Raw genomic sequence first — 23657 nt, 5'->3', positions numbered from 1 at the left:
TCGGTCAGCGCGAAACGGCGGGGCGCATAGGCGTACGTAGAGTCGTCTCGCAATTTCACTCGCACCGCGTAGTCATCTTCCACGGGCGTGACCATGGTATTTTGGACGCGTGTTAATATTTTCTCTAATTTGGCCCTGTTGATCGCGTTCAAGTTCGAGTCAGTTGTTATTTTACTAACTTCTTCGTTGTCCTCGATGTATAACGGTAAACTCGCGAATAAATTCACGTGATTGCTATCTGACCGGGCCAACGGTTTATAAATTAACGTTAATTTTTCTGCTCCAATGAATTGCCGGCCCAAAATAAAATCGCTTTCTGCCATATCGCTATTTAATACGTGTAATTCAATATTGAAAAATTCCGACGGCGATCTTTTAAAACCTAATCGAACGCGCACCTTTCTCTTTATTTTTAACCGCTCATTGCTCAAGTTTTTGAACGCGCCCACCGCCGATTCCAGAGGCAAATTTTTGGGCTCAATATACCGCTCAAATATGGTGCGCTTCACAAAAGAAACCGGACTTCCTGTATCGATTAGCGCTCGCAGATTACAGGTCTTCCCTTGAATTTCACTTACGATTACGAACGGCTCGTCGACCTCCAGGCAGCGGTCTGCAGCATCCACCGTCGCCACCGTTTCGTCTCCTTGCCCCTCCGTCTCTCGACTCTCGGTGACGCTAGCCGCGGTCATCGGCGCGGCCCTGTTCGTCCGGTTACTCCGCTCCTTCAGTGCCGGACAGTCAAACTGGCGGTGGCCCTTGCCCTTGCAGTAGAAACAGCTCACGTCTGCCTTGCACTGCAAGTGGTGGTGTCCTCGCTTGCCGCAGTTTCGGCACGTCCGCTCATCCGTCTTGGCCGGGGCCGATCTGGTCACCGGCTGCCGCTCCGGCTCCAAATGACCGGCGACGAGAAAACGCATCCGGTCCACGAATGCCTCCACCGTTCCCTCCTGCAGCGACAAAGCCGTAACTCTGAGTGAACTTGTTTGGATGCCACCGATTAATAGATGAATTACGTCCTTTGTCGGCAGGTTGAGCGGTTGCATCAAAACTTGTTTTTCTACGACGTAATTATCGAAAGTTTCTTTATTCGCTTGCCATTTCCTTGCTTCTACCTTCTTTATCCTCTCGTAGAACGGTATGTGGCGACGGAACATGGCCAGCAGCTCTCGTCTTAGTTCGATCCATGATTCCATGATCCGTCCGTTTTTTAGGTCGTACCACTTTCGGGCCGTGCCCGTGAGCCGGCTCGACGCCGCCAACACCATCGATGCGTCTGATGCACCGTGGATTCTTGCCACCGCGTCCACGCGGTCTACCCACTGTTGGGCGTTTTCCGCTTCGGTCCCTCCAAACTCCGGAATCTGTGTTGCGATCCACTTGATGGGAAGGCCTCCTTGATTCGACCCTCCGGACGATTTCGCCGAAGAGCTTCTCGGCAGCTCCCGAGGTCCCGAGGCTTTGTCTCGCCGTTCGACCGCCGTACTTCCTCCCGGAGACGGCACCGTCGCTCCTCTCTCAGTGGCTGTCCCGCTCGTCGATAGGACCGGGGCCGTTGTCTCTTTAGGCGTCAAGAGCTGTACCATCCTCGCAAACATTTGCTCCTGCTGCTGTAGTAACAGCTGCTGGTTCACGAACGCGTTCGCTTGGAGCATCTCCTGGAGCCGTTTTTTGGTCACGAACTGACTTTCGCTCACGACTGGAGGAGTCGTTGACGGCCCTGCGACCGCCTCCTCCGGCGGCTCCGGAGCCCCTTCGCGGTTCTTTCGGCTCCTTTCCAAATGCTCTAAAATGTCGTTAATAATTTGCGCTCGCGTTACCTGGTCGCCACGGTCCGGAAGGCCCAGTCTTTGCGCCTCCGTCCGCAGATCTCCCAGCTTCATCTCCTCCAGCCGGGCTCGCTCCATTTTACCTCTCAATCTGGCACTTGCTCGTACGGTCTCCAGAATTCGCGGCCGCCTTGAGACCGCTCTATTTCCGAAACGCGTCGTTTTCTCTTTTTCTGTTTCCTCTTTGAGGGCGTGGGTTCGAATCCCACTTCTGAACGTTGTAATCGACTTTTTATGAAGAATATTTAATAACGATTTTAGGATGATCAAAAAAATACTCTCTCTGACAGACTCTCACAATTTATTTTACAAAGTAGGACGATCACGAATTATACAAATCGATGGTTCGGCTAAGTACGACTATTCTTATATCGACACGACTATTTCTTATACTTTCAGCGAAAAAGCCCCGCGCATTCCGGGAGCACGCCTTAAATACTCGGGAGACACCTCTTTTCCTCGCTACCGCGTGACAGGTGCTCTCGAATATTTACTTCTATTATAAATTCCTTAGCATCGTGCCGAGGTCGCGCCGTCGAAAACATAACTCGTCGGAAAACAATGTACAAGATCGGCCGTGTGGCCGTTAGCTAAATTATAAACTTCGCTTTCTCTTACAATACCTTCAAAGCATCAACCGTCTTGTTGGTGCGAGAACGCGAGTCACATGAAGGAAGATAAAGCTACGCAAACGGATTCTAAACCGACGAATCACTTATTGAACAGAGGAATGACGTATCAAGTGACACCTTCAGGAAACACAGTGGTTGACGTATCTACGCAAACGGATAAGAAGTCGCGAACCGAACGACTTCAGGAACGCGTGACGGATTTTGTCTCGAAGCATTTCGATTCCTAATCTTTTCAATCAAGTGATCGACCGGTCCGGATACTGGACAGATTATTGAAGTCTTCTTCCGCAGCTTTGCCCACGAACGGCCTTTTTCAGGGCCGACAAATATTTGCGATTGTTCTTAATTACGGAATTAATAATAAAACTAAGTACTCTTTTATAAATGTTCTGTGTATCAAATTCGCTTTTTCTTTATTATTTCTTAATTCTGAGTTCCGATACAAAATTTAAGAATAAACAAAAAATAAATATATTAAAAAATGTAATCAATTTAATTAACACAAAATAAATTATTTCTATTCTAATTTGGTTCTTTGAAAAACTATATAACAGGTTAGAAAAATTGTTACCTTTTCAGGCCAGTCAAATCGTGGTCACAAAATATGTAATTAATGTTATGTTATACTCTTTCGGTATGTATGCAAGGTCTGCCCCTGCGGCACAGCTCTTAAGAATGATAATTACATATATCACGCTGACGACAAATCACTCTTTCGATGATAATTTGCAAGATCTGCTCTTACGGCGAGATAAAAAGATTAAGATTTAGAACTCACACTTGCGGTGATAATTTATAAGATCTGCTCTTACGGCTAGATGTGACTTCTCGATAAGGCGAGATATTTCTTTTGTTAAGAAAGGCTGTTCCATCTTTTTATTCTTACTATTTTACGAAGAATCTTGTGCGCAAACAGGAAATTAAATACCATGAAATTAAAAACTATCGTTCTTATTTTGTTTTTTGACCGCCTTTTTTATGCAACCAACTCTGAAATTAGTAAGAGGGAAAATCAATAAATGCTATGAATTCTTTTCGAGAACTCGCGTGTCTTTTGAATCTGGTGACGATCCGACAACGATTGATCGACCTACTCAAGATTTCAAATTGTCTTTCTCAAGACATAAAAAATTCAAACTGTCTTCTTCAAGATAACATTAAAAGTTTTAATTGTCTTTTTCAAGAAAGCGGCCGGCATTATAAATTGTCTTTTTTAAGACAAGATTGAATTTAAAATATTAATTTTATTAATTAAACATATTTTTTTTTCAGGAATAATACTCTAAAAATTTGTTATCTTGGCGCTTCGCGGCTTCGCGGCACACGTGCGCGCACGCCGCCGTCGGCGCAAACCGGAGAGACTAGCGTACCGCCAAACGCTATCTCTGATGGTCTGTGTACGTATGTGAGTGAGAGAGAAATAAGTTGATGTATATGGAGCGGTTCTGTATCACTACGTGTTAGTGTATCCGTGTGACCCAGGGCGAAGGGTAATGACGTGAAACGACCTGTTTTCGTGGTCCTCGAATGACGGGCCAGCGAGCCCAGGACGCTCGTCGGGACGCAGGATTCGAGTAGGTGAGGTCGAGAATGCACCGAGACGGATGTATTTAACAAAAAGAACGATTTATTACTTAACGACGACGCTCGCTTTGTCAAGCGGCGCCGAGATATATATATATATACAAACAGAATGTGAACACGATAAAATGAATAAGTGTGCGGCGCGCGGATACAATGTGCCGGTGGGCGCGTCGGCCCTTTCGATCGCGGATCGATGTAACGCGTGCGCTAGACGTAAATTCGCGGATGGTCGCGGATGCACCACGTGAGGCGCGGTGGGTGGTGCGAAATTGTGGGCGCGGTGTTCGGCGCCAATCGTCGATTTTGGGATCGGTCCTGGCGGAAGGACCGGCGGCACGCGGGCCGCGGGCGCGGAACAGTGGGCGCGGTTTTCGCCGCGGATCGTAGATCTCGTGATCGGTCCTGCCGGGCGGACCGGCGGTATGCGGGACGCGGGCGCAGAGTGACGGGCGGGGCCCGCCGTGCTATGGATCGCGATACAAAATGATCTAGTTCGCGGTCGGAAATATTCTATGCGTCGGTGGATCGCGGTGGACGCGATGCGCGTGGGCAGGATGCACCTTGACCTGTGTCGTTAGCCAAGAGTTCTTGGCCGAGGCGGAGATCTCTCCACCCCGTGGATCACGACGGTGCGACGGGATCTTAATTGCGTTTCGAGTCTTTCCGTGCCGCAAACGTAGGATCGAGAGTCCTCGAAGGAGGCGGAGTGCGCTCCACCCCACGAGCTAGTCGTGCGTTCGGTCAGAGTTCGTAACGAGAGGATCGTGAGCGCCAGGATCTCCTGGCCGAGACGAAGTTCGCTTCACCCCGTGGTTTCGTGCTCTAGGAACGGATGTTCGCTCGAGAACGAACGGATCAGGACGGTCCCGCTGAGTCCTGGCGTCGACTTTTTATACGTAAAAAGTGACGGCGCAGGGTTGCCGGGGCTCAGCGGGGTACGTGACGTGTCCCGACGCGTGGCGCCGAGGCCCCGGGATGCGGCGCGCTCGGAAACGACGGGCCTCGACGTCGACGGCGCGGTTCGGCGGCGCTCGGAGACGCTCGGCTAAGTCCGCGGATGGACTTAGCCGCGGAACGGCTACGCGTTGCCGTGCTGTGCCGGCGCAGATAAAATTATAAAGTTTGGGGCGCACCGCGCCCCGGGTCCCCGCCGGACGGTGTTGTGTCCGGCGGCCGGCCGTTGTTGTGGCCGGAACGGCGCATCGCCGGGTGCACCGTTACAGACGTCACGCGGGGAGGGGGGTGTTAACGGTTCTGGGTCCGTGAGACCTAGGGCGAGGGATAATGACGTCATGCGGGGAGGAGGTGGGTATTTATAAATCACCTCTGTGTCGGCGATTCTAGGAACAAAATGTTTAGAAAATAATAACTACATTGAATCTCTGAAATGCAATATTTTTTTTTAAATGATAAGCGCGTCGTCGCGCAGCGGTATGTTTATGCGGCATTGCGACTTCCAAAGGAGTCGCGATTTTTTTCAAAGGAATCGCGATTTTTTCAAAGGGGCTGTGTGGCGTCGCGGCGGCAGCGGTGGCGAGCGGCGGGCAGTGGATCGCAAGGTATCGCGCCCATCGCTCATACAAATGCATATTTATGAAGATTTTGTTATTTCATTATAATGAATTAACTATTAATATGCGTCAACAAGAAGACGAAACATATAGGCAATTGTTGTCGAGAATTTGTATTGATTTATTGACAAAGTCTGATCGTGCCGCAATTGAAAATAGAAAAATATTTTTCAAAGGTGATTTTTTGGAATCCCGATTAAACGAATTATGTGATTTTATTAGTAATTGTTCATCAAATATTATTTGTCTATTGCCGACACGTCATATGTGTGATGCTCTTAATACAGCTATGTTAAGTCGCATTGAATTGAAAGAAATATTACTAATTGCTGAAGATACTGATAATTGACTGTACTTCATATTTAAAAAAAAAAGTATTAAAAGTATTATCGAATAATAACGATGATAATTCTAAAACTGCTGGACTTTTAAAGGAAATTGTAATTAAAATTGAAGTCAAAGTTATAATAAGGTTTAATAATGCTACTTTGGGTCTGGTTAACGATACAATAGCTACAATAGTTTTAAATGTACGAGATATATTTATCGATTGTGTGGAAAAATGATATTATTTTTACCTTCAGGATTAGAATATTTGATTGAAAGAGTGAACGTCAAATTTGAAGTGGTGGATAAAGTATTTGTTGTAAGGAAACAATTTTCACTGTGTTTGAGTTATGGAATAACTATTCATAAAAGTCAAGGATTGAGTTTACAAAGTGCTGTTATTGACATAGGCAATTGTATATTTAATTGCGGTCAAACTTATGTAGCAATATCTCGAGTAACATTTCTGGAAGGATTGCATTTGAATAACTTTGATCCTTCCGCAGTGACAGCTGACGAAAAAGCTATTAATGAGTGTAGGTATTAGTATCGTGTGGATAGTTATGTTTAGCTCTTTAAATGAAGATGACGTATTCTGTTCTATGTACAGTGTATTTACAACCTATTTACAATTGTGTTTGATTTCGCTCAAATCGCACCTACTGGTGCTTTTACAAAAGAGTTGCGCTTAGCGCGGTTACAGTCTACGTTCTCGGTAGGAGATATGGGGCGCCGTAAGGGTAACTCTTATAGAGCCCCATTTGTCGTCTCCTGGCAATGACAGAGGCTCCGCTTCCGAGGACGAGGTGGTGGCCCAAGAATCGTATTGAGTGCCACTTTCTGTTACCACGGGAGCGTGCTGGATCGCTCTCTCTGTGGTGCTCGGTCCACACTGTACTCCTCGCTCTATCCGCACCGGTGGTGTTGGTGGGATAGGCGAGAGCAAGCTTGAGGTTTGGTTCCAACGCGGGCTTGTGTATCGCCAGACTCTGATATCCCCTGGAGCCAGGAATATTCTCGGAGGCCGAATCAGACTTGGTGGAGTGAAATTGGCGAGCTGCGGTCTCCACTCTAACAGCTGGAAATGAGTGTGTCTCGGCGGTTTCTTCAGTCCCGGTGGTCGGAGTATGCCTGACAGCGGCTGCTGCGGTGTGTTGTAACCCGTCAGCGCACGCTGGTCATTAACCTCCGCGTGCGCTACATTTTTATACACAACTCAGCAGATTCCCAAACCATTGGAATCTGCTGAGCCTACGAAGCAGTCTTGTCAGCCTTTCGTCATCGCGCGCTATCAGCAGAAGGCAGTAGGGCACGCGGCCACTTCCTTCTGCTATTTCGCTGACAAGATCGAAAATAATAATATAAAATGCATGAGCTCCGAAGCTCGTGCAAGTCAGTACGAGAGTACGAGCTAGCGACTCGTAACTCTATCACCGATACACGAAGCTGAAAGGAGGAATAAAGGCAACACATATATATTGAAACTAACGATTGAAATATGTAGGTATTAGCGTGACGTGAGGATAGTGAATTTGGCTTAAAGATTAACACTCAGCTTTAAGATCTATTTACAATGTATTTACACTATTATATACAGTTATGTTTGCAGTTCGATTAAATCGCACCCACTGGTGCTTTTTACAAAAAGATAGGCGTATACGCCTTACACTTTGCGCTCTCTGTAAGAGATATGTGGGGCCGTGAGCGTGACTCTAATTGGGCCCCATTTGTCGTCCCCTGGTAGTCGTGGGAGTTCCGCGTCTGAAGACGAGGTGGTGGCCCAGGAATCGCACTGGACACCACACTCGTTTACTCTTGGAGCGTGCTGGATGGCTCTTTCCACAGTGTTAGGCCCGCACTGTATGCCTCGGTCCGTACGCGCTAGTGGCGTGGGCGGAACCGGTGAGAGAGGCTCAGCTACTTGATTCCAGCGCGGGCTGGTATAGCGCCAGATCCTTACGTCCTCAGGAGCCAAGAAGATCCTTGGTGATCTTGTCAGACTTGGCGGCGTAAAGTTCGCTAGTTGTGGCTTCCACTCAAGTAGCTGCAAGTGTGCGTGTCGTGGCGGTTTCCGGAACTCTGGTGGTTGTAGTATGCCGGCCAGCGGCTGCTGGGACGGGAAGACTTCCACTGACACGATGCGAGGAGTCCGTGCTTCTTCCATTGGAGGTGACGGCGGACTCTCTGGTACTGTCTCCGGCGTGAGAGCAGTCTTCTTCTTGCGGCTTCTCCTTGTGCGCTTACGATTGGCCCCGGTCTCCGGGCTCTTGTCTGTGATGGCCGGTGGTAGCGGCATACGTCTGCGTTTTGGTTCGCGGCAATGACTACTGCCTCGTTGTCTGCACAGTGTGCGTCGGCGGAGCACTACCTCTTATTACAAAAAGTGTGCGTCTTATCGAGCACTACGAATGCGTATTCAAAAGCGATCTTACTATCACGAAGATAGGCGATGTCGGGAGCTTCCTCGGTGCTGCTTATATAGCGGTCCTTGCCGCACCTGACTCCCGAGAAAGCTCTCGTCTTCCGCGCCGCTTGGCGGTCGCGGTTGTTATTCGCTGGGTCCGGAGCTTTTTCTTCCGCGAGCTTCCGGGCCTTCCGGCATACGCCGGTGTATGTCGGGCTTCCTTCCTTGTGGCGCGCCGTGTGTCGGCTGTCAATTTGTCGACTCGGCCGCCACAAAATATATACAGAGTGTCTGGTTGAGTAGTTAGCATCTCTTAGTTATAGATAGAACTCAAAAATACAAATAGGAATGTCCCGTATCATTTTGCAAAATTCTCAATCGTTATTGAGAAAAAAATTAAAATGCATAAAATGTATAGATGTAAAAGCGACAAAAAAGCTGCGCGTGAGTGAGCGCGACAGACGACGGCGCCATTCCTAGCCATTCGCCTGTCGCGCTCACCTACGCGCAGCTTCCTTGTCGCTCTTACGTCTATACATTTTATGCATTTTAATTTTTTTCTCAATAACGATTGAGAATTTTGCAAAATGGTACGGAACTTTCCTATTTGTATTTTCGAGTTCTATCTATAACTAAGAAATGCTCACTACTCAACCAGACACCCTGTATATTTATTCTACGCCGCCATCCTTATACACTGTAACGTGTAATATTCGAACGACGGACCCCGTGCACCGCTCCGGTGCAACACGTTGAAATACTTCTACGGACAGTATGCGAGGAGTCTTAGTCTCTCCACAGGCGGCGACGGTGGACTCTCAGGAACGATCTGCGGTGTGAGAGCAGTCTTCCTGCGCCGGCTCCTCCGAGTGCGCTCTTTGTTGGTCCCGGTCTCCGGGCTCTTATTCTTTGGAGCCGGTGGTAACGGCATACAGCTAAGTTTTTTTTCGTGGCAACGAGTACTGCCCCGTCTCCAAGCAGAGTGTACGTCGGCAGAGCACTACTTCGTCTGTATCAAGAAGTATGCGTTTTAACAAGCACTATCAGCTTATTACAAAAGTGATCTCCGTATTGAGGATAGGCGATATCGCAAGCTTCCTCGGTGCCGCTTATATAGCGCTCCTTGCCGCTTTTGACTCCCGAGAAAGCTTTCGTCTCTCGCGCCGTCTGGCGGCCGCGGTCGTTAATAGCTAGGCCCGGAGCTTTTCTCCCACCGAGCTTCCGGGCCTTCCGGCTTACGTCTATGTGTGCCGGGTTGCATTTTTCGTGACGCGTCGAGTGTCAATTGCAGAATTGTCATCTCGGCCGCCACAATGAGTACAATCGGTTAAGATATAAATATAAATCAGACATAGAAATAATTTCTATTAAAAAAAAACTTTATTTCAAAGTGAAAGATATTCCATGGGTATTGTCGAAACTAGTTAAAACTGTTCAAGAGAATGGTCAGCAAAATCAAATGTTACAAATAAATACTACTTGGGTTTTACGTAGTTTTCAAAATACAGATAACGTCTCATGTTACGCTAATACGGTTGTACAATGTATATTGCATTTAAGTGTCATTAGAAAGCAATTGCTTAATTGTGATTGTATAAAAATGAGTTCTAAATGTATAAAAATGAGATTTTACAATTAACGCCGCGGAGATGTTACGCGGTCGTGGCTGGTTTATTTAACGCGAAAAGGCGGGTGTTAGTTCTTCGAATATGCGAGTTACGCGGAGACACGCGTTGAGCACGTGGCCGGTAGATGAGATCCGCACAGAATCTATAAATGAGTTTCACGCTTGAGTTAGTCTTTAAATTGATATTTGTCTGTTTAACTGTTCTTGAGAACTCGCACTGAGTTTAAACAATGAGTCACAATTATATTAATCGTGAGTTCACACGCTGCGAAATGTGATGAGCTACTGAGCACGAGGTTCAACACGCCTCGTGCTGCAGGGTGATGTTTTTCAGAAGATTCTTGGCGTGTTGCACACGGCGAAAATGATCTGGATGAGTTGTACTAGAGACAAGGCGATGAGTTGAACGATGAGTTGAATGCTGAGTAGTACGATAAGTAAGAATTGTGAGAGAAGCACACTGCACGTTGTTGCACACGAGGTGATGCTTGGCACGGCTAGATGAACACTGATAAGTCTCGAGCCGGCAACGCCTTCGAGAATCGGAGACGATTATCGAACGACAGATCGATATCGATCCGTCGCCGGTGATCAGCCACGAGGTGTTGCCCCCGTGGCGGTGAAATAATTAATTACTAACTTCAAATCTTGAACAGTGATAAATCAAATATTTTACGTATGTTAATGCATCGATATGAATATGGAATGAGTAATTTAAATACATATAATGTTTGACAAGATTTAGGAAAAACGTTTTCATGTATGATAAACGAGATGCATTAAAGTCTTTAACAATTTTGTGTTCAAGGTACGAGTGTATAAGAGAATCAGTAGAGCATGAGGTAACTTCTTCTACTCGGTGTGTTATTTGTCAATATACAAAAACAATTTGTTCTAATAATTTATTTATTTTAATATCTATTAATAATTTGAAGAAATAGAGCTATAACTTGAAAGAGTTATTAGATGTTACATTTGCACATTGGAATCAATCAGAAACCGAATCATGTGAAAATGTTACAGGAAATAATGTATTGTTTAAAAATGAATTAACAATGACGCTTTCGTCAGATAAAGATATAATTATGCCCGGTGTGTCTCGTCCGGATGGAAACTAAGTAATAGTGCGCTCGCGCACTCATCTCGACAACATATTTTAAAACTGGCACCAAAATAAAATAGTGCTCTCTACTTCCGCCAGTGCCCGTGGCACCATCCTACGGTGACCTGCCTGCAACCTCATTGTGTTCTGTTTGTTTGTCTCGACCACGTGTACGTGCACATTTTCTTTCGTGTTTTTCGCAGTTTTCGCAGTTTTTTCTTAGCTTTTTTCAGGTTCTAAAAGCACACATGCCTAAACATAAGAGTGCCTAAAGGCGGAACTCTAGGGAGCGTAAATCCCGACATTATTCCTCGAGGAAGAAATCCCGGTCCTCTTCAGGTAGATATCAGATAATGTTCTTTAACAGAGAACGTTATCGCTGATTTGGAATCTAGAACTGTTGATTTAGACACGGAATGGTCCTTATCGGCCCCCGCTTTCAAGACAGTATTCGAATCTTTCAGACCTTTTGACATAGATCTGTTTGCCTCCACGAACAACTACAAATGTGAGCAATACGTGTCTTGGTTTCCCGACCCTGGTTCTGCTTGCGTAGACGCGTTTACATTCTCATGGGAAAGCTCATATTTATACGCATTTCCACCCTTCATTTTATTGCCTCGAGTTCTGAAAAAGATAATCGATGATGGAGCAACGAGCACCTTGGTTGTGCCTTGGTGGCCTTTACAATTCTGGTTCCCGTTGTTTACTCATCTTCTAGACTTGGAGCCACTAATCCTTTCACTTAATTTCTCTCTTTTATCGTCTTTTTTCAGGAACACCCATCCAGTCTGGAGAACACTTTCTCTGGGGGTCGCGAGATTATCAGGGAAGCGTTCAGGATTCGCTTAGTGCCAGGAGATGCTATTGTTTCGCTAGTGGCCTCTTTATCTGAATCGAGTATTAAACAATACTCCTACTTCTTGAAAACGTGGTGGAGGTATTGTCAGAGACATAGGGCCTCTTTTTACTCTCTTTCGGTCACGCAATTGCTACACTTTTTGGCTCAGGAGCTTAATAACACCTCGCAATCTTCTCTGAACACCCTGAGGTGCGCGATTTCATTTATTCCTGGAGACGAAATTGGCAACCATCCCATGATTAGACGGTTCTGCAAGGGCGTCTCTGTGCTCAAACCGCCTCGTCCACGCTATGGATTTCGTCTGAGACCCAGCTCCGGTTATTACGAGATGGCGTCTTTGTTCTCTCATGAGGATCTCTCTCTTAAAACAATTACGCACAAGCTACTTCTTCTGCTCGCTCTCGCTACGGGTCATCGCACTCAGACTTTCAGCCTTTTCAGGATATCCCAGATCTCCCTAAACGAGAGCTTGATTATTCGCGTTCCGGATCGAAATAAAACCTCTGTTCCGGGTCGCTCTCAACCTCTTTTTCAATTTTCACACTTTGTTGGCCAGGAAAGTCTCTGTATTTTCCATCTTATGGAACTTTATCTGGATCGCACTAAAAATCTTCGCCCTTCCGATTACGATTTCTTATTCGTTTCCTTTTCTAAACCGCATTAAGCGGTAACTTTTCAGACGGTCAATCGTTGGATTCGCCTGTCGTTGGAAGAGAGTGGTGTAGACATTTTCATTTTTTCTGCTCATAGCACTCGTCACGCATCGACCTCCAGGGCGGCATCTAAGAAAATCCCGACGGAAATTATTAAACGCGCCGCCGGTTGGACTGGCGCGTCCAGGATTTTTGCAGATTTCTACAACAGGCCGGTTGTCAACCCTGAAGAATTCAGTAGAGCGGTTTTATTACCTTAAGTATTTTCCTTGTGTGTTTTACTTTATCTCAGGGTCACCATAATTACTCCTTATTTTTCTGTTACTTTGCATGTACAAAGATAGTAACTCTAATGTAATTTTTGATTTGTGTTAACGGTTTCCCCTTGTCCTTTAATTTTGTTAGTTTTATAGAATAAAACACTCGCTCACGGTTCCTCTCTGCAAATCGCCAAGCTTTGAACAGTTACTTAGTTTCCATCCAGACGAGACACACAGGGCATAATTGTTAAATTGAACGAACTTACCTGAAGTGAAGTTCGATCCTAATTATGCCTGGTGTCTCGTCCGGATAAACGCCCTTTCCTTTTTTTCCTTATCCTTTTTTTAGCAATTTGCGCGAGGGCTTTGAATATATAAGGTTGCAGGCAGGTCACCGTAGGATGGCGCCACGGACGCCGGCGAAAGAAGAAGGCACTATTTTATTTTGGTGCCAGTTTTAAAATATGTTGTCGAGATGAGTGCGCGAGCGCACTACTACTTAGTTTCTATCCGGACGAGACACCAGGCATAATTAAGATCGAACTTCACTTCAGGTAAGTTCGTTCAATCTAACAATAATTATTCATTTTGTATTCTTTTTGTCAGAAGAAGATAAAGTTGTAAAAACCAAACGTAATTTTAATACATCTTCTATTCCAACGACTAAAGTACTAGTAGCTGGACAATCATATAAAGTTATAAATGCTATATTTCATAATGGTTTAAGTATTGATAAAGGATATTATACAAATATTTGTAGAGAAGGATCTGTTGAGATTTTATTACAAATGGATCGTGGTTTGATTTATTAAATGAATTAATAAATATACTTATTATTAATTCTTTATTTGAAACACCTTTGATAACATACAAATAAAGTGCTTGTGAGCTCTGCTCATGGACGCGTTAGATCTGGGACTGAAACCTTCGTCTTCCTATTATTCTGTTCACAAGGGACGTTCCCTTTGTCTTTTTCTTATCAAGGTTCTACGTATTTAATATCTATAATTAATAGAGTCACGTACTCTTCTAAGAATTATTTACTAACTCAGTTGGGGTATCTTATATCAATTTAGATAATATAAATTTATGGATTATGTTCAATATTTCAACAGGATCATCTAATAGTTGTATCGAAATTAATGATACGCAAATTAGAAAAAGACAATGGTTTAGACGTGCTAAAGATCTTTATATACTTTTTTTACAAAAAATTAATACAAAATAAATTTATTTAACAAAGTATATGGATGGACCAAAAAGTAATCATTAATTAAAAAAATAAAATAAAATCTGATTGATATTTAGCTTAGACATTTATAAAAATTGTACCAAAAAATAATGAAGCAAATTAAATTTGATTTGGTTTTTACTAAAGTGCAAAACAGTTTTTTCTGCTGAACGTATCCAAAGATTTTTCTCGAGAATTTCGAGACGTAATAAATTAATTATAAGTTTTTAAAGGATTATATATAGAAAGCGATCGGTAGAATCGTTATTGAAACTCGAAAATTACAATAGCTCTGAATAAGAAACTTAGCGTAAAGATTAAAATAAATAATTGGTTGCTATGCGCAGGTAGAAACCTGCTGTGCGCCGATAAAAGGCTTCTGTGCGCCTGAGACCGATATTTATAAAAACTCCGGAGGTGTCAAATGTAACATAGCAACGTAGAGACGAAAAGTATTAATTTGGTGCGTCTCACGAGATTAAGCGTTGGGTGGGGCTCATTCTATTTCATATAAGTCAAAAATTTTCTTGAAAATTTCAAAAACATACAAGATTTTAAAAAAACCTACTTAGAAAGCTGTTGCACCGGGGCCGGTGCACGGGGTCCGTCCTTCGGGATCCGTGAGGGAGGGCGAAAATAGTAGTTTTTTAATAAAGACTTATAAATTTTATTCAGTTGCGATGTTACACTTTTTCTATCTTCCTCTGTTTCCCTTTATGTCGGTTCGGCGCGCGTCCTCGCGTTGTCACGCGTCCTCGGCTCCGCGAGGTCTCTTCTTACATGGCACGCGACCGAACTTTGATTATCTCACGCTCTCAGTTTACGGCACGGGCTCAGATGCGACTCCTCGTCCGTGACGGTTCGCGGTTATTTAATAGTGACGCAGGGCCTTGGCGTCATCGGGTTGCAATGCCGAACTTCGGTAGTTCGGCGAATGCAACCTCAGCGATTTCGGCAATAAGTTCTCGCACGTGTTTCTCTTTTGTTTCTTATTATTTAATTTCTTAAGGAGGTTTGCTGATCTTGCATCCTCCGAGGTTATTTAATTACGAGATACTTATGCCGAAATGCCCTGCGTCATGTTTCGTGTTGTAACGGAGTTTGGGTTACAACAAAGCGATTGGTTAAACAATTGTTGAAATACGAAAATTTCAATAATTAAGATAAAATGACATGGCGTAATAACATTGTCGGTTTCGCTGTATGTACACGTAACGTAAAATACTAATGTGTCTTTTGATTGAATATTACCCCCTAAAATTACTCTCCCCAAAATTAAGTATAGAATGTGTATTTTAATATTGTTGATTATAACTACAAAATGAATACAATCCCGCAAAAATTACTTTTTTTTTAAAATAAAGGTATAAAAAAGCGCCAAGTAAAGGCACGCGAAAAGCATCTTCGAAAAAGTTTTTAAGCAAAATCACTTTTTCAAAAAGACTACCGCAAAAAAACTCCCTTAAAGTAAAACATAAAACGTTCACTTTAATATTAAAAACTTTCTATAAAAATAATGAAATCAAATAATTTCGCTAAGAAACTGAAAAAGCTAGAACATCATATTTAAGCAATTATTTATATTTAAGCAAAACCAAAAATCCCGCAAAAATAGACTCCCTCAAAAAAGATTCTCCCAAAAAAGAATCTCTTAAAATAGAACTTAAAATGTGTGCTTTAATATCAAATACTCTATAAAACTATTGAGATCAAATAATTACGCCAAGAATTTGAAAGTGCTAGAAAATTTTAAACATTTTAAACCTATGTGGAATCGTACAAAAGTAGACTTACGTTCGCTCCGATATGATATAACGTGGTTATTACAAACCCATGTGGAATCGTATAAAAGTAAACCTGGGTTCGCCCCGATAATAAAACGACGTTAATTACAAACCCATGTGGAACCATACAAACGTAGATCTAGGTTTGCCCCGATATGATATAACATAGTAATGTAAAGAAAAAAAAAACTTGGCGCTGCGAAACCAAAACTAGCTTAGTTTATTAGAGAGTATTTGATATTAAAGTACACATTTCACTTTTGTTTCCGATAGCAGAGCGAGTGGTTGTATGTATGAGAGTGTGAGTGCAGAAAAAAAGGTTTTTGGGTGTTAAAAAGAATTTAGAAGCAAAGGGTGGTGTTGTGGGGATAAAGGGGAAGGTTTTTAAGGAGGGCAAGTAAAGGGAAAGGGCGGAGGTGAGAATAAAGGGAGAAATCTGAGAAAGTACAAGACGGAGTTTTTTGCAGGTTAGGTTGGTGGTGACAGGGAAAAAACCGAGAGTAAGACAAAGGAAAGGAAGAAGGTAAGGGGGCGAAGAGAAAAGTAAAAGGTAATAAAGACAAAGAAAAGAGGTTCAGGACAGTGTTGGGAAAATGAGTGAACAGAAGAAGGAAAATATTGAGATGGGAAAAGAGAAAAAAGGAGAAGAAAAAACGAAGAAGAAAATGGGAAGGCCGGCAAAAGTAGAAATGCTGATGAGGGAAAGGTCCAATAGCTTACCAATAATGTAAGCTTGGAAACAAAGGGAAAAAAGAAAAAAAAGGCAGGAGGAGATAGGTGAAATAGAAGGACTTGAAGGATTCAGAAAAAGTGTGAAAGTATATAGGTCGCCGGTAAAAACAACAGAGGAGGGTGGCGAAGGAGGAGTAAGTAAGAAAGGTTTTGAAGAGGTTATAAAGGAGATGAGAAGTAAATTCGCAAGGATCCAAGCCCAGATGGATGAGGTAAGGGAAATTAAGGTGCAGATCAGGAAGGAAATAGAAGATTTAAAGGCAATATGGAGAAGAGAAAAGATAGATTTAGAGAAAAGAATAGGTGAAATGGAAAAAAGAATTAGGGAAAAAAAAATATGAGGGAAGTAAATTGGAAATGCCAGCAAAAATATGTGGAAAAGTTCTAAGTTTGGAAGAAAGAACGAGAATGTTAGAAATGGGAAAAGAAAGGGAAAAGAAAGAATGGAGAAAGAATAATTTAATAATAAGAGGAATAAAAATAAAAAGTGAAGATAAAAAGGCGTTGAAGGAACAAGTGGGAGAAATATTTGAAGCAATAGGTGTGAAAGCAAAGATAGAATAAGTAAATAAAATAGGAGGAGTGAACAAAGGAGATTTTAGAATGGTATGGGTACAGATGGAAAATTTTAAAGAAAAATTGGAAATATTAAGAGGTAAAGGAAAACTGAAGGATAGAACGGAATGGATAGGAGATGATTTGACGGAATATGAAAGGAAAGTGGAATGGACTATAAAGAGAGAAGCGGATAGACTAAAAAGAGAAGGTAAACAGGTGAAGATAGGATACAAAAAGATATGGGTAAATAAGGAAATGTGGTTATGGGACGATTTGAAGGAAGAATTGAGAAAATGGGATGGAGCAAAGGCTTTTGTAACAGAAGGAAATAAAAGGAAGCGGGTGATTATGGATAGAATAAATGCAAGTTTTTAAAAAAGGGCGGAGGAAGAGAAGAAAAGGAATTGGAAAAAAAGAGGATAAAAGGTGAGGAAGAAGGAAAAGAAAAGGATAAGGAAAAAAACGGAAAAAGGAAAGATAAAAGGAAAAAAGAAAAAGAAAAGGAGAAAAAGGAGAGAGGAAAGGAAAAGGCGGAGATAAAAGATAGAAACGTGAGAATAGTTTTTTGGAACGTGGCAGGAATAGAAAACAAGGATGAAGATTTCTGGAAGAACATGGAGAAATGGGATGTGATTTATATGTGTGAAACTTGGTTGGAAGAAAAAAAATGGAAGGGGTTAAGAAGCAGACTGCCAAAGGGCTACAAATAGATAAATAAGGGGGCAGAAAAGAAAAATAAGAAGGGGAGGGCAATGGGGGGAATGGTGATGGGATGGAAGGAAAAATTAGAAGGAGAAAGAGAATTAGAATTTGAAGATAGGAAAGGAATGATAGGAATAAAGATAAGATGTGGAGAAGTATGGTGAAAAATAGCAGGGGTATATGTGAGTGAGAAGTTAGAAGACATGACAGAGAATATGAGAAATTGGATGGATGAGAAAGAAGAAGGAGTGAGATATTTGATTGGGGGGGACTTTAATGTGAGAACGGGAGAGGAGGGGGGATTATGGGACGATAAAAAAGAGGAAGAAGACAAGGAAGAAAGGAAAAGGAAAACAAAGGATAAAAAAATTACAGGGGAAGGAAGAAAATTCTGTAAAGTTTTGGAAGAAGCGGGATGGGGAATAATCAATAGATGTACAAGAGGAGATAAAGAGGGTGAGTGAACATATGTGGGAGAAGAGGAAAAACAGTGATAGATTATGTGGTTAGTAATGTGGAAACAAAAAGAGAAATAATAGAAATAAAGGTGGGAAAGGAAGTGGATTCAGACCACTTGTCGTTAATAGTAACGATAAAAGGGGAAGGAGGAAAGAGAAAAAGTTGTAAGTATGGAAAGAAAAAGAGTACGAGACTACCCGACTCGAAATTTTAACTGGCAGACCTGCCGTCACATCAGGGCCAGATCGAGCACAGAAAAGGGTATCCTGATCAGGTCAACCAGATCAAGCCCAGATAACAATCTTATCAGGTTATTTCTGCGTTAAAAATTTTAAGTTTTGATCGGGAAATCCTGATTTGGCAAACACCAGGACCGTAAAAGGTTGTCCTGATGGTTAAAAAAATAATAAATTTTTTTGCATCAGGGCAACCTTATATGGTCCTGGTGTTTGCCAGATCAGGATTTCCCGATTGAAACTTAAGTTTTAATCGGGAAATCTTGATCTGGCAAACACCAGGACCATATAAGGTTGCCCTGATGTACAAAATAGTTCAGAGGGCACTATTGTCCAAATTATTTATGCTCATGCATGTGAGCATCGTGGATAGCTTTGCGTGGATAGCATTACAAAATAAGCAGAGTCGCGTTAGCTGTGGTGTGATCGTTCTTGAGTATATTACTTATATTAATATTTAAGTAAAAAAATATGAACAATCTGCGAAAATATCGAAAAAACGCACTTGGACGTGAACGGATAAAACGCCATCGAAAAAGAAAACGATTGAATGAACAGCAAGCTGCTCAACCTTTATTTAGTGATGATAATGTCGACTGTGATGTGCAGGATTCAGTTTTAATGAGGAACAAAGAGAGCATATTAGAATGTAATGGTAAGTGTAATAAATTTGTATCTAGTCAATCAAACTTCTAGGTTGGAAGTGTTGACCGCAGCCGGTGCACGGGGTCCGTCCTTCGGGATTCGTGGGAAGGTCGATAATTTTAAGAAATAATAATAAATATTTTGCTCTTTAATTGGTTCAAAGTTACAATTCTTTCGCTTCTCTTGAGTTTTCTTTTGGTTAGTTCGGTGCGCGTCCCAGCGTTATCACGCGTCCTCGGCTCCGCGAGGTCTCCTCTTTCACGGCACGCGACCGAACTTTAATTACTACGCGGTATCGGTTTACTGCACGGACTCTGATGTGACTGCCCGCCCGTGACGGTCCGCGGTTATTTAATAGTGACGCAGGGCCTTGGCGTCATCGGGTTGCAATGCCGAACTTCGGTTGTTCGGCGAATGCAACCTTAGCGATTTCGGCAATAAGTTCTCGCAATTATTTCTCTTTTTTATTTCTTATGATTTAATTGCTTAAGGAGGTTTGCTGATATCGCATCCTCCGATGTTATTTTATTACGAGATCTTATGCCGAAATGCCTTGCGTCATGTTCCGTGTTGTAACGGGGTTCGGGTTACAACATCCCTCCCCCCTAGGGGGAAGAAAAGGTTGAGTGTGTTTTTACACCTCAATCTTTTCTTCTTTACATTTTGTTTTCTTATCCTACTTACAATTGTGTTGGTCGTGGTATTTTTACATTCGGCGTTTCTTTCTTTTTTCTTCTTTTTATTTTGCTGGGTAGAATTATCTGTTCGGTTACTTTATTCTTTTTCTTTTTGTACAATTTTACTATTACTATTGCTAGTACTATAGTCGCTATTATTGCTATTACTGTGGCGCTTGTGCCCGTTGTGTACATTATTATTTTATTTGTTAATATTACATTTCCGTCTAATTGTTTGTCCATTTTATTTAATTCTATCCCTAATTTATTTAATTCATTCGGGTTTTTTATTTCCTTGTCGCGGCTTATTTCTTCTATTTTCTTTTTTTATTGGGTCAGTTTTTTCGTCCTGTTCTGTTTCTATGTTTGTTAGATTATATGCCGGTACGTGTCGTTCTATTTTGCTTTCCCCTATCGTGTTTCTTGTTTTCATTGTCATTTCTGTCGTTGTTAGTTTACATGCTGTTCTTAATTTTACTATTTCTGTTCTATTTATTTCTAATTTTTTACTCGGTCTATGTTTACATTGTATTTCTATCGTTTGCTCTTTCGTTGTGGAGTATATCCACACTTGTGGTTTGCTTACTGCTATCCAGAATGTTGCCCGTAATGCAACTTGTCGCGTTACGCACGTGTCCGGCTTTTTCGCTGGCTCGGTAATCGCTCTTATTTTGCACGGCGCGCTCGCCTTGGTATGATATACCGGGAGGCTTTGTTCGCAAATATATTGTTACGCCCGGAATACGGAGCGGCATAAAGCTGCTGGCTCGCTCCGAGGTTTCGGTTCCCCGTTACCAGGGGAACGAAGATTATTATTGATGGTTAAAATGACAGTTCTGCCCGTGTCTCGAAGGAGTGCAGATGTTGTAACGCTTGCATGATTATTATTAAACCGTTCCTGTTTATTTTCATAAAACGTCTTTCTTTTTTTTGCGGAGTTCAGGCGCCGCGAGTGTGAGTGTGTGAGAGTGAGAGGCGTGAACGCGGAGACGTTTCGTTGACCCGTTCCCGGCGTAACATTTTGGGGGCTCGTCCGGGATGGCTACGCATACGGCGAAGAGGATGCGATCCCGTCAAGAGGATCCTGCTTCGTCGGAGGCGGCGGCGTTCGAGTCGCTTCGTCAGGAGATGCGTCAGCTGCGGGTCGAGCAGGAGCAGAGGGAGGAGAGCCTGTGGGCCGAGATACGTCTGCGCGACGATGCAATTACGAGGATGCAGAGCCGAATCCTGCAGCTAAGTCCCTCCAATAATTTTTCGCGCGTTTCCGGTGTTCTTCCGGCGGAGGGGGAGCGCGAGTTTCGTTCCGGATGTCCCTCCGGTTGAGGGTGACGCGCGTTCTGTGTCCGGGTTAAATTTAAAACTTGACACGTATGACGGTTCTGTTCCGTTGCGGGAGTTCTTCTCCCAATTTGATTTAATCGCTCGAGCAAAGCAGTGGGGACAAGAGGCGAGAACTGTTGCTCTTGTTTCTTGCCTTCGGGGCAGAGCGCGTTCGGTTTTCTGTACTTTACAGAATTCCGAGGGCATGAGCTACGCGGAGCTTAGAGCAAAGCTCGAGTTGTGTTTCGGAGAACCGCGGTTTTCTCAAAATTACTATTCTTTTTTTACTAATTGGAGACAGAAGGAGGGGGAGAATTTTGCTTCTTTTGGGACGGAATTAGAGCGGTTATCTTAGTTAGTTTATCCTGAATGTCCCTACAAAGTACGGGATAAAATCGCTTGGGCACAATTTATTTCTGCGTTGTTAGATGGCAGGGTTAGGAGAACGCTGCAACTGGAAGGGATTTCTTCACTTAAAAAGGCGATCGAGAGATCGAAAGTGATAAAAACGATTTTCGGGGAAATTTTCGATAGGAGAGCGCCAAGTTTTCAGGGGCGCGCGAGTTCTTTTAGGAATTTTAATTCCTTTTGTTCGGAAAAGTCCAGGGGGAACGTTAAGGAAAGCGGAGGAAAGAGGGAAAGTTCGGCGAATCCTAAAAAGTATAAAGGTAATAAATTTTTTCGGGAAACGAAGGGGGGGGGGCTCGAGAAGAGTATTGGCTTTATGGGAAGCCAGGACACTTCCAGAATCTGTGCCCTACCCGTAAGGAAAACTCGGAGTAGTCGACCTCTTCGGGGTCGGCTAAAGGAAAGGGGGCCCCGAAGGAGTTATTTTCCAGGAAAATCGGCTATTCTTCACGCGATTTTTGTTTTGCAGGAAAGATTAATGGTAGGAAGTGTAATTTCAGAGTTGACACGGGCTCTGATATTACCATTTTGAGTTCTAGGTTTTTCGGAAAGGAGAATTCAGGTTTACGATCGCTTAGAGAGGGGCTAAGATTTCGATATCCTACAGGGGAAGATGTTTCTATTAGAGGAGAAGCTAAAGTTTCTATGGAGATAGGGAAGTTTGCTCTTAAAATGAGTATGTTTGTAGCGGAAATTTCGGATGATTGCCTTCTCGGGGCAGATTTTCTGAGGAAGGTTGGTTTTTCCAAAATCTTTGATGAAGCTTTTAGTTCTTGTTAGAATTCTTTGAGGGTGGCCAGAATCAAACAGACTTCCGGGGTGAATTCTTTCTTTCCTCAGAAGCTTTTTGAAGAAACCTTAAAAGAACTGAATGATGAGCAGAAGAAAGTAGCTTCTTCATTCTTTAGAGAATTCCAGGGGACATTTTTGGAGGAAATAGATGCAGGGAATTGCGAACTAGTAAAACATAAGATTGATGTAGCGGACGCTTTTCCGATTAGACAGGTTCCTCGTCGGATTCCTTTTCGAATGAGGGATGAGGTTGACGGAATTATCGAAGATATGAAAAACCGTTGGGTAATTGAGGAGTCGCAAAGTCCTTGAGTTTCTCCAGCAGTTTTAGTTAAAAAGAAGGATGGGACAATTAGATTCTGCGTTGATTATAGAAAAGTTAATGCGGTTACAGTAAAAGATTCTTTTTTTCTTCCGAGGATAGATGATATTCTATATCGTTTGGCTGGGAATTCCTGGTTTGCTACTCTTGATCTTAAGAGTGGGTATTGGCAAATCAGGATGGATCCAAGAGACAAGGAGAAAACGGCTTTTTCCGTAGGAAAAGGACATTGGCTGAAAAAATTATTTGGGTGCGTGGATAATTTTTTATAATAAAAAACTCTTTAATTCACAAAACACTGGTTTATATTTGGTTTATATTTTACACACACTTAATAGAAAAACATAAAAAAATATAGAACGGTATTTAAGGAGGTTTTAATATGTTACACGTCTGTACCCGACGACGACTCTTTTTCAAGTGAGTAAGTCCCGATATTAGTTTTATCTTTAAATCAGTAAAGGGGCTTTCCGGTCCTTTGTCTTAAGAGGTTTATTCCTTTTCTTATCTAGCTGTCACAAAGTCACGTAGTGTTTCCGGTCTACTAGGAATTATTTATTTGTAAATTGATTCGGTCTTATTTAAAGTTAAATTTATAATTATTGTTTGAAGCGCATATATTTTAACACTCCTCCTTAAATTTATACTTTAAAAAAATGATTATATAATTTTTAACTAATTTCTGAATTTCTTAAACTTAGTACTACCAAGAGATTTAGTGAATATATCTGCCAAGTTATCATATGTATTTATTTTAATAATATCAATTATTCCTTGACTATAATTTTCATGAATGTAATGTAAATGTACTTCTATATATTTAGAATTTTTAGTTAAATTTCCATATTTTGCTAATGCAATTGCTCCTGTGTTATCTTTGTATATTTTTACTGGTTTATCTATAATTTCTCCTAAATCTCTTAATAGGTTTATTATAATT

General features: G+C 42.5%; 1 protein-coding gene across 1 annotated transcript; it reads left to right on the top strand.

Moving 5' to 3' along the window:
* The first annotated feature begins 19024 nt into the window (after positions 1 to 19024).
* Positions 19025 to 22707, top strand: LOC139105599 (uncharacterized). Its single transcript, XM_070661790.1, has 3 exons — positions 19025 to 19208; positions 22073 to 22338; positions 22444 to 22707. Exons 1-3 carry the CDS (start codon positions 19025 to 19027, stop codon positions 22705 to 22707), a joined length of 714 nt encoding a protein of 237 aa, XP_070517891.1.
* The last annotated feature ends 950 nt before the right edge of the window (positions 22708 to 23657 follow it).

Source organism: Cardiocondyla obscurior, linkage group LG09, assembly GCF_019399895.1.
Source record: "Cardiocondyla obscurior isolate alpha-2009 linkage group LG09, Cobs3.1, whole genome shotgun sequence".
NCBI lineage: Eukaryota > Metazoa > Arthropoda > Insecta > Hymenoptera > Formicidae > Cardiocondyla > Cardiocondyla obscurior.
Note: the sequence above shows the minus strand (reverse complement) of the source record. Positions and strands in the feature narration are given on the sequence as shown.

What these genes read in the sequence shown, in the direction of transcription:
- LOC139105599 (XM_070661790.1), top strand. Translation starts at nt 19,025, where the DNA reads ATGAACAATCTGCGAAAATATCGAAAAAACGCACTTGGACGTGAACGG. An exon ending in GAGCATATTAGAATGTAATG is followed by an intron (nt 19,209 to 22,072) that starts GTAAGTGTAATA and finishes TTTGTTTTGCAG; the next exon opens with GAAAGATTAATGGTAGGAAG. An exon ending in GGGCAGATTTTCTGAGGAAG is followed by an intron (nt 22,339 to 22,443) that starts GTTGGTTTTTCC and finishes TTCTTTCCTCAG; the next exon opens with AAGCTTTTTGAAGAAACCTT.